This window comes from Arachis stenosperma, chromosome 5, assembly GCF_014773155.1.
Source record: "Arachis stenosperma cultivar V10309 chromosome 5, arast.V10309.gnm1.PFL2, whole genome shotgun sequence".
Classification (NCBI taxonomy): Eukaryota; Viridiplantae; Streptophyta; class Magnoliopsida; order Fabales; family Fabaceae; genus Arachis; species Arachis stenosperma.
Window position 1 is genome coordinate 5,665,193 of NC_080381.1, and position 11,068 is coordinate 5,676,260.

The 11,068-nt window shown below is 41.4% G+C and overlaps 1 protein-coding gene across 1 annotated transcript; it reads right to left on the minus strand.

The window, feature by feature from the left end:
• Positions 1-560: 560 nt before the first annotated feature.
• Positions 561-10,710, minus strand: LOC130980328 (uncharacterized). The gene is made up of 3 exons (XM_057904020.1): positions 9,964-10,710; positions 9,561-9,810; positions 561-811 (listed from the first exon to the last, which is right to left on the minus strand). The coding sequence occupies exons 1-3, from the start codon at positions 10,708-10,710 to the stop codon at positions 561-563; spliced, it is 1,248 nt and encodes a 415-aa protein (XP_057760003.1).
• Between the last annotated feature and the right edge of the window lie 358 nt (positions 10,711-11,068).

Here is an 11,068-nt window from a genome sequence, read left to right on the forward strand (position 1 = left end):
CCATCATCGGTGATAAACTTCATGACTAGCAACTTGGTACTGATTATGGCTTCAAAATCATTGATTGTTTTTCTTCCCAAGATGATGTTGTAGGCTGTGGAGTCTCGGAGGATTACAAACTCGGCCATCGCCGATCTTCGGCCTTGCATCTGTCCCACCGAGATTGGTAGGGAAATGACTCCGTCTGGTTTGATGAAGTGGTCGCCTAACCCGATAACCCCGTGCTGGTGAGTCGTCAGGTCGGCATCCTTCAGCCCCAGTGCGTCGAACACATTGCGGAACATGATGTTTGAATCAGCTCCTGTGTCGACAAGGATCCGTTTGACGAGGCCGGTTCCTACTCTGGCCGTTATGACCATGGGAGGGTTTTCCGGGGCGTCGCTGAACCATTGGTCTTCTGGGCCAAAAGAAATGGACGGAGGTTTTTTGGTACTCTGCACCGGTGGAGATGAGATCGCCAGAACCTTGGCGTCTTTCTTGTGTGCCGACCGGGACTTCGGTGCAGTGTTTTTTGCCGTTACTACGTTAATTACAGTGAGGCCGTGGTCTCCGTCTTCGGGCTACTGTCGCCGCTTGGTCGAGCGTGTCTTGCCTTCCTCGTCTTGCTCACGATAACGCCTTCTCGGCTCCCTGATGAGATGGGAGAACGCTGCTAGCTTTTCTTCCCTTATCGCTTGTTCTAATGCATCCTTCAGGTCGAAACAGTCCTGTGTTTGGTGGCCATATCCCTTATGGTAATCGCAGTAAAGGTTCTTGTTTCCACCCGTGCGGTCCTTGAGTGGTCGGGGCTTCGGAAGGATTCCCTTTTCAGCTATTTGTTGATAGACCTCCACGATGGGGAGTGATGAGCGGATATTTTGTACGCTTTTTGGGGGTAATTTCATGTAGATTTTAGCATGTTTCAGTTAGTTTTTAGTAAAATAATATTAGTTTCTAGGCAAAAATCATATTTCTGGACTTTACTATGAGTTTGTGTGTTTTTCTGTGATTTCAGGTATTTTCTGGCTGAAATTGAGGGAGCTGAGCAAAAATCTGACTTAGGCTGAAAAAGGACTGCTGATGCTGTTGGATCCTGACCTCCCTGCACTCGAAATGGATTTTCTGGAGCTACAGGAGTCCAATTGGCGCGCTCTCAACGGCGTTGGAAAGTAGACATCCAGGGCTTTCCAGCAATATATAATAGTCCATACTTTGCGCGAAGATTGACGACGTAACTTGGCGTTGAACGCCAAGTACACGCTGCTGTCTGGAGTTAAACGCCAGAAAAACGTCATGATCCGGAGTTGAACGCCCAAAACACGTCAAAACCTGGAGTTTGACGCCAAGAAAGGCCTCCACACGTGGAAAGCATTAGTCTCAGCCCCAGCACACACCAAGTGGGCCCCAGAAGTGGATTTCTGCACCAATCATCTTAGTTTATCCATTTTCTGTAAACCTAGGTTACTAGTTTACTATTTAAACAACTTTTACAGACTTATCTAGGACCTCATGACATTTTCAGATCTGAATTACATACTTTGTGACGGCATGAGTCTCTAAACTCCATTGTTGGGGGTGAGGAGCTCTGCAGCGTCTCGATGATTTAATACAATTCCTTTGTTTTCCATTCAAACACGCTTGTTCTTATCTAAGATGTTTATTCGCGCCTAACTGTGGAGAAGGTGATGATCCGTGACACTCATCACCTTCCTCAACCCATGAACGTGTGCCTGACAACCACCTCCGTTCTACATCAGACTGAATGAATATCTCTTAGATTCCCCAACAGAATCTTCGTGGTATAAGCCGGATTGATGGCGGCATTCATGAGAATCCGGAAAGTCTAAACCTTGTCTGTGGTATTCCGAGTAGGATTCCGGGATTGAATGACTGTGACGTGCTTCAAACTTTAACCTGCTGGGCGTTAGTGACAGACGCAAAAGAGGGATTCTATTCCAGTAGGAGCGGGAACCAACCGGTGATTGGCCGTACTGTGACAGAGTGCGTGCATTAGCTTTCACTGCGAGGATGGGAAGTAGCCATTGACAATGGTGACACCCTACATAGAGCTTGCCATGGAAGGAACCAGGCGTGTGAGAAGAGGACTTCAAGGAAAAGTAGAAATTCAAAGGACAAAGCATCTCCAAAACTCCAACATGTTCTCCATTACTGCACAACAAGTAACGCTAGTATTCTTTATTATTCCAATATATTCCATAATCCTTTATAAACAAATAACTCTATTGTTCAAGTAATCCAAACAATTTTCTTTCACATCCTGACTAAGACTAATAAAATAAACATTGATTGCTTCAAACCAATAATCTCTGTGGATTCGACCCTTACTCACGTAAGGTATTACTTGGACGACCCAGTACACTTGCTGGTTAGTTGAACGGAGTTGTGAATTCAACCAGTGCCCTAAGGGTACATGCCAAAGCTCAAAAGATAGAATAATATATTAAGAATATTGAATCACAATTTCGTCCACCAAGTTTTTGGCGCCGTTGCCGGGGATTATTGAGTTTGAACAATTGAAGGTTTATTTTATTTCTTAGATTAGGAATAATTTATTTTTATTTTTATTTTTTTTTATTTTTATTATTATAGAGTCATTAAATCAATATTGATAGGATAGTTTCTTTTCAAAAAATTTCTTTTCAAAATTTATTATTTTTCTCTTAATTAATTGCTAATTTTCGTGAGTTTTAGTGTCTTGTTCTAAGTTTGGTGTCACTTGCATATTTTATATTTTTCTTTGAAATTTTCGTGTTATTGTTCTTTGTTTTTCCTTAATCTTCAAGTTGTTCTTGTCTATTTTTCTTGTTTGATCTTGAGTTTTTCTTGTTTTGTGTCCTTTTCTTGTTTTTCTTGTGCTTTTTCAAAACATTAACTTTTAAAAATTATACTTTTATCCATAAAAATAACACATCTTTAAAATAGTTACATTTTTAAATCAGTTGGCTAGAGCGTTGGCTTATGTTCTTGGCAATTGGGCATCTTCTTTTTAAAATCTTTTTCAAAAATAATTTTTCTTGATTTAATTTTATGCCAAACTTTAAGTTTGGTGTTTTCTTGTTAATTTTAACATAATTTTCTAAAATTTTATTGAAGTTGTCTAAAAATTTTAAGTTTGGTGTTCTTCCTTGTGTTCTTGGTGTTCTTGTGAATCTTCAAAGTGTTCTTGAGTTTTTCTTGTGTCTTGATCTTAAAATTTTTAAGTTTGGTGTTCCTTGGTGTTTTCCCTCCAAAAAATTTTCGAAAAATAAGGAGCATTAGATCTAAAAATTTTAAGTCTTGTGTCTTTTGTGTGTTTTCTCTTTCATCATAAAATTCAAAATTCAAAAAAAATTTTATTTTCTAACTATTTTTAAAACTACTTTTTCGAAAATTTTACATTAAAAATTCAATTTTCAATTTCAAAATATTTCCACTTTCTGTTATTTATTTCGTTTTTATTTTAATTTAAAAAAATATATATATATATATATATATATATATATTTTAACTCCTTTTTATATATTGTTATTACTTATTCCATTTTTTTAAAATTAACTATAAATTCTCAACTTGTATTCAATATGGAAGCAAGTGGGAATGAACAGTCCAAGAGGACTTTGGGGTCATATGCTAACCCCACTACTGCTTCATATGGAAGTAGTATCTGTGTACCCTCCATTGGAGTTAGTAGCTTTGAGCTGAATCCTCAGCTCATTATCATGGTGCAGCAAAACTGCCAGTATTCTGGTCTTCCACATGAAGAACCTACAGAGTTTCTGGCACAATTTCTGCAAATTGCTGATACAGTACATGATAAGGAAGTGGATCAGGATGTCTACAGATTACTACTGTTTCCATTTGCTGTAAAAGATCAAGCTAAGAGGTGGTTAAACAACCAGCCTAAGAACAGCATAAAAACATGGAAACAACTGTCAGAAAAATTCCTGAATCACTATTTCCCTCCCAAACGGATGACACAGCTAAGGCTAAACATTCAAGGCTTCAAACAAGGAGATAATGAATCCCTTTATGATGCTTGGGAGAGATACAGAGAGATGCTAAGGAAATGCCCCTCTGAAATGTTTTCGGAATGGGTGCAATTAGACATCTTCTACTATGGGCTTACAGAAAAAGCTCAGATTTCTCTAGACCACTCAGCTGGTGGATCTATACATATGAGAAAAACAATTGAAGAGGCTCAAGAGCTTATTGATACAGTTGCCAGAAATCAACATCTGTACTTAAGCAATGAATCTTTCATGAAAGAAGAAGCTAAAACAGTAACTGCAGAACTCAGTCCAGTGGATCAGGCTAATGAATTCAATCAGCAATTGGACTTTCTAACTCAACAGCTAGCCGAATTCAAGGAAATATTACAGGAAACAAGAATGGCTAACAGGAACATGGAAGTACAATTAAAGCAGACAGAAAAACAACTGTCAAGACAAATAACAGAAGAATGTAAAGCAGTTCAATTAAGAAGTGGGAAAACATTAAATACCTCACTTCAAAGCAGCAGGAAACCAAGAAATGAACAAGTGGATACTCAGAATCCTCCTAAAGACAGTCCGAGCCCAGAAAGGGACAAAGCTGGCGTTCAAACGCCAGTAACAAACAAGGAGGGGGCGTCTAACGCCACTCCAGCTCCCACCACTGGCATTCAAATACCAGTGGAGAATCAGTCACATACAAGTGCTGATAACAACCCTTCTAAAAAGGCTTCCCAACCCACTTATGTAGGTAATAAACCTGCAGCAACTAAGGTTGAGGAATACAAAGCCAAAATGCCTTATCCTCAAAAACTCCGCCAAGCGGAACAGGATAAGCAATTTGCCCGCTTTGCAGACTACCTCAGGACTCTTGAAATAAAGATTCCGTTTGCAGAAGCACTTGAGCAAATACCCTCTTATGCTAAGTTCATGAAAGAGATCTTAAGTCATAAGAAGGATTGGAGGGAAACTGAAAAAGTTTACCTCACTGAAGAATGCAGTGCAGTCATTCTGAAAAGCTTACCTGAGAAGCTTAAAGATCCTGGGAGCTTTATGATACCATGCACATTAGAGGGCACTTGCACCAAGCAAGCTTTATGTGATCTTGGAGCAAGTATTAACCTAATGCCTGCATCTACTATCAGAAAGCTTGGTTTAACTGAAGAAACCAAACCAACCAGGATATGTCTTCAACTTGCTGATGGCTCCATTAAATACCCATCAGGCGTGATTGAGGACATGATAGTCAAGGTTGGGCCATTTGCCTTTCCTACTGACTTTGTGGTGCTGGAAATGGAGGAGCACAAGAGTGCAACTCTCATTCTAGGAAGACCTTTCCTAGCAACTGGCCGAACCCTCATTGATGTCCAAAAAGGGGAAGTAACCTTGAGAGTCAATGAGGAAGAGTTCAAGCTGAATGTTGTTAAAGCCATGCAACATCCAGACACCCCAAATGACTGCATGAGTGTTGATATAATTGACTCTCTGGTAAGAGAGGTCAATATGGCTGAGAGTCTCGAATCAGAGCTAGAGGAATTTAGACTCAATGCTTTCGAAAATGCAAAGATTTACAAAGAGAAAGCGAAAAGATGGCATGATAAGAAATTGTCATCCAGAGTCTTTGATCCGGGGCAAAAAGTTCCGCTATTCAATTCTAGGCTCAAATTATTCCCTGGGGAATTAAAATCCCGGTGGAGAGGTCCATATGTCATTACAAACGTATCACCATATGGATACATAGAGCTTCAGGATAATGACTCTAACAAAAAGTTCATTGTTAATGGACAAAGAGTCAAACATTATCTTGAAGGCAATTTTGAGCAAGAATGCTCAAAACTGAGACTTGATTAAAACTCAGTCCAGCTAAAAGACATTAAAGAAGCGCTTGCTGGGAGGCAACCCAGCCAATCACAAAATTTAATTTTATTCGTATTGATTTTCTTTACAGGTTTGAGTCCAAGTATCTTCAAAAGGTGAAATAGCAAATGGTTGAAGTCACAGAGTTACAGGGAAATTTGGAAGCTTACTGGCATGAAAAAGCCAGTAAGAAATACTTTGGGCGTTAAACGCCCAAAAGAAGCTCCCACTGGGCGTTTAACGCCAGTAAGGGTAGCCATCTGGGCGTTAAACGCCAGAAAGGAGCATCTTATGGGCGTTAAACGCCAGAAAGATGCACCTTCTGGGCGTTTAACGCCAGTTTGCTAGCATCCTGGGCGTTTAACGCCAGGATGGTGGGGAGGAGGTAAAATTCGTTTTTCTTCATATTTTTTTTTAAATTTTTTTATGTTTCAATTCATGATTTCTTGCATAAACATATTCCAAATTATTATTTTCAATTCCAAAAGTTGTGGATCCTAATTTCTAAAATCCAATTTTACAAATGTTTTAGATATATCTTAACCCAAAAAAACAAATGGCTTTCAAATCCAATCCATCATCTCTTCAAATTTGTTTTCAAAACTTAATTATTTATTTTAAAATCTTTTTCAAAAGTAAATTTAAAATTTTATCTTTTAAATTATTATTAATATAAAAATTATATCTTTTTCTGATCATATCTTTTTAAAATCATATCTTCTATCTTATCTCTTTTTCCAATCCAATTCTTTTTCAATTATTTTTAATATCTTTTTCAACTCATCTTATCTTTTTATGAAAATACCTCTCCTTCTACTCCTCTCCTTTCCTTTCTTTTGCTTGAGGACAAGCAAACCTCTAAGTTTGGTGTGATTTGCCATGATCACTGAGCTAAAACTCATTAAGATCATGGCACCTAAGAGAACAGGAAGAGCAAGGATGTGAACTTAAGGGAGCTGAAGCGTCAGAAATTTATTCTTGAAGGCACCCCACAGACTAGAGGAACATCCACTTCCCAAAATACAGGTTGTTAAGTTCTAATTCCAGCTTTAACTCTGTGATAGTATTATAGGATTTTACCTTAGGAGATATTTAGTTTGTCTATTTTGATTTTATTCCCAATTAAAGCTATAATTTATTTTTCTCATCATCATCAGGCATGAATAAAGTAGTAGAATTTTTTTTAGAATAAAGAAGTAATCTATATTTATGAGTTCTTAGTAATAAAGACTATAATTAATTATATGTGGTGGCAATACTTGTTGTTCTCTGAATGAATGCTTGAACAGTGCATAGATTGTACTTTGAATTTGATGAATATTGGCTCCTGAAAGGATGAGGAACACGAAAAATATTATGGATGATCTGAAAAATCATGAAATTGATTCTTGAAGCAAGAAAAAGCAGTGAAAAAGAAAGCTTGCGAAAAAAACAAAAAAAAAAGGCGAAAAAAAAAATATAGAAAAAAAAAAAAGAAGGAGCAGTAGAAAAAGCCAATAGCCCTTAAAACCAAAAGGCAAGGGTAAAAAGGATCCAAGGCTTTGAGCATCAATGGATAGGAGGGCCTAAGGAAATTAAAATCCAGGCCTAAGCGGCTAAATCAAGCTGTCCCTAACCATGTGCTTGTGTCATGAAGGTCCAAGTGAAAAGCTTGAGACTGAGTGGTTAAAGTCGTGATCCAAAGCAAAAGAGTGTGCTTAAGAGCTCTGGACACCACTGATTGGGGACTCTAGCAAAGCTGAGTCACAATCTGAAAAGGTTCACCCAGTTATGTGTCTGTGGCATTTATGTATCCGGTGGTAATACTGGAAGACAAAGTGCTTAGGGCCACGGCCAAGACTCATAAGTAGCTGTGTTCAAGAATCAACATACTATACTAGGAGAGTCAATAATACTATCTGAATTCTGAGTTCCTAAGGATGCCAATTATTCTGAAATTCTAAAGATACAGGGAGATGCCAAAACTGTTCAGAGACAAAAAGCTACAAGCCCCGCTCATCTAATAAGAATCTGAGCTTCATTTAAAACTCTAAAATATATATTACTTCTTAATTTCTGTTAGAACCTATTTTATTCATCTAGTTGCTTGAGGACAAGCAACAGTTTAAGTTTGGTGTTGTGATGAGCGGATATTTTGTACGCTTTTTGGGGGTAATTTCATGTAGATTTTAGCATGTTTCAGTTAGTTTTTAGTAAAATAATATTAGTTTCTAGGCAAAAATCATATTTCTGGACTTTACTATGAGTTTGTGTGTTTTTCTGTGATTTCAGGTATTTTCTGGCTGAAATTGAGGGAGCTGAGCAAAAATCTGACTTAGGCTGAAAAAGGACTGCTGATGCTGTTGGATCCTGACCTCCTTGCACTCGAAATGGATTTTCTGGAGCTACAGGAGTCTAATTGGCGCGCTCTCAACGGCGTTGGAAAGTAGACATCCAGGGCTTTCCAGCAATATATAATAGTCCATACTTTGCGCGAAGATTGACGACGTAACTTGGCGTTGAACGCCAAGTACACGCTGCTGTCTGGAGTTAAACGCCAGAAAAACGTCATGATCCGGAGTTGAACGCCCAAAACACGTCAAAACCTGGAGTTTGACGCCAAGAAAGGCCTCCACACGTGGAAAGCATTAGTCTCAGCCCCAGCACACACCAAGTGGGCCCCAGAAGTGGATTTCTGCACCAATCATCTTAGTTTATCCATTTTCTGTAAACCTAGGTTACTAGTTTACTATTTAAACAACTTTTACAGACTTATCTAGGACCTCATGACATTTTCAGATCTGAATTACATACTTTGTGACGGCATGAGTCTCTAAACTCCATTGTTGGGGGTGAGGAGCTCTGCAGCGTCTCGATGATTTAATACAATTCCTTTGTTTTCCATTCAAACACGCTTGTTCTTATCTAAGATGTTTATTCGCGCCTAACTGTGGAGAAGGTGATGATCCGTGACACTCATCACCTTCCTCAACCCATGAACGTGTGCCTGACAACCACCTCCGTTCTACATCAGACTGAATGAATATCTCTTAGATTCCCCAACAGAATCTTCGTGGTATAAGCCGGATTGATGGCGGCATTCATGAGAATCCGGAAAGTCTAAACCTTGTCTGTGGTATTCCGAGTAGGATTCCGGGATTGAATGACTGTGACGTGCTTCAAACTTTAACCTGCTGGGCGTTAGTGACAGACGCAAAAGAGGGATTCTATTCCAGTAGGAGCGGGAACCAACCGGTGATTGGCCGTACTGTGACAGAGTGCGTGCATTAGCTTTCACTGCGAGGATGGGAAGTAGCCATTGACAATGGTGACACCCTACATAGAGCTTGCCATGGAAGGAACCAGGCGTGTGAGAAGAGGACTTCAAGGAAAAGTAGAAATTCAAAGGACAAAGCATCTCCAAAACTCCAACATGTTCTCCATTACTGCACAACAAGTAACGCTAGTATTCTTTATTATTCCAATATATTCCATAATCCTTTATAAACAAATAACTCTATTGTTCAAGTAATCCAAACAATTTTCTTTCACATCCTGACTAAGACTAATAAAATAAACATTGATTGCTTCAAACCAATAATCTCTGTGGATTCGACCCTTACTCACGTAAGGTATTACTTGGACGACCCAGTACACTTGCTGGTTAGTTGAACGGAGTTGTGAATTCAACCAGTGCCCTAAGGGTACATGCCAAAGCTCAAAAGATAGAATAATATATTAAGAATATTGAATCACAATTTCGTCCACCAGGGAGGGTGAGCGGAGTGTAGTTATTAGTAAACTTCTCGACTCGAGGAAACGGCCTAGGTGCTTTGTTTGATGCCTCCTCCCTAGCCTTTTCTTTTGCTCTCTCCCCGTCGCTACCGGACTGACGAACCTGGCCGTAACCGGACTGCCGCTTATTGGCAGCCACTACTCGGCTGACTTCCTCGTCGTTTATGTACTCTTTGGCCACCGTTTGGATTTCATGCATTGTCCAAACCGGCTTCGTGGTAAGGTGTTTTCGGAAGTTCTCGTTGAGGAGGCCGTTCGTCAGGCAGAGACTGGCCACCGAGTCGGTTAAGCCGTCGATTTCCAAGCACTCGTCGTTGAACCGATCTAAGTACCTCCTGGTCGGCTCTCCTTGTCTCTGGGTTACCCCGAGAAGGTTGATGGGGTGCTTGGCCTTTGCTATTCGCGTTGTAAATTGAGCCAGGAATGCGCGGCTGATGTCTGAGAAATTGTAGATGGAACCTTGAGGGAGGCCGTTAAACCATCTGATCGCTGGTCCTGCTAGGGTCACCGGGAAGGCGCGGCATCTTACTTCGTCGCCTACTCCCTCTAGATTCATCCTGGCTTCAAAGGCCGTGAGGTGTTCTAGAGGGTCTTGAGTTCCGTCGTACCTCATGTCCGTTGGCTTGTCGAAGTGTTTCGGCAGCCGGACCTCGAGGATAGATCGGTGGAACGGGGTGGCGCCCATTATCACAGGTTGTCGTCTTCTTCCGTCTTCGCGACCTCTTGTCGCTCGATGGGTCGGTCTGCCGCGGGAGTAGATAATCGTGTCATTTCGTCTCCTCACTACGGGTGACTCCTCCCGCGAGCTCTCCGCTTCCGTCCGCGGGCGGCTTCGGCGAGAGTCTTCCTCCTCGCTCCCGGGAGTCGGGGTGTAGCTCGGATCGGTAGACCGTCCGTCCCGCTCCCGGTCGGCAAGCTGTCGCTCCAGGTTCTGGACTCTGTGGCGTAGCTCTTGCATTATTATGGCGCTATCGCCGCCCGTTCCTCCGAAGGGTCGGGTCCTCGTGTGTCGATGGGGGGACCTTCGCCGCCCCCCTTGCGAGGCGACGGAGGCTGCCCCCTCCGCTCCGGCAGCCCGGCCTTGGTCGCCGGGACCCAGTACGACTTCCATTTAGACGTCCCCACAGACGGCGCCAATGTTCGTTCGTCGGCTCCCGAACAAGTCGGGTGAACAGAAGATGCAAAGGTGGATAGGTGAGGATGTCTTAGTCCTGGTCGCACTGATTGTGGGACTACCGAGCTGACGAGCACTTGGGCTGGTGAACGGACGAGGGGGGTGCCACCTGCAAAGACACTCCGACGCTCAAGTCAGCAATGTGCAGGCGGGCAGAATAGTGGGGTGAGAGAATGTGACGTACCTCGGGGGAAGAGCCAATCTTCCCCTTATATACATGTCAGTAGTGGGCCCCTTATGAAACAGGCCCATATTTCCGAGGACGCTGTCCTGCAGCCGTGTGTGAACCGTACAG

Coding starts and splice junctions, on each gene's coding strand:
- LOC130980328 (XM_057904020.1), bottom strand. CDS start 10,710: ATGGAAGTCGTACTGGGTCCCGGCGACCAAGGCCGGGCTGCCGGAGCG. Junction 9,811..9,963: donor ACCCCATCAACCTTCTCGGG/GTAACCCAGAGA, acceptor CTTACCACGAAG/CCGGTTTGGACAATGCATGA. Junction 812..9,560: donor CCTCCCTGGTGGACGAAATT/GTGATTCAATAT, acceptor ATCAACAAATAG/CTGAAAAGGGAATCCTTCCG.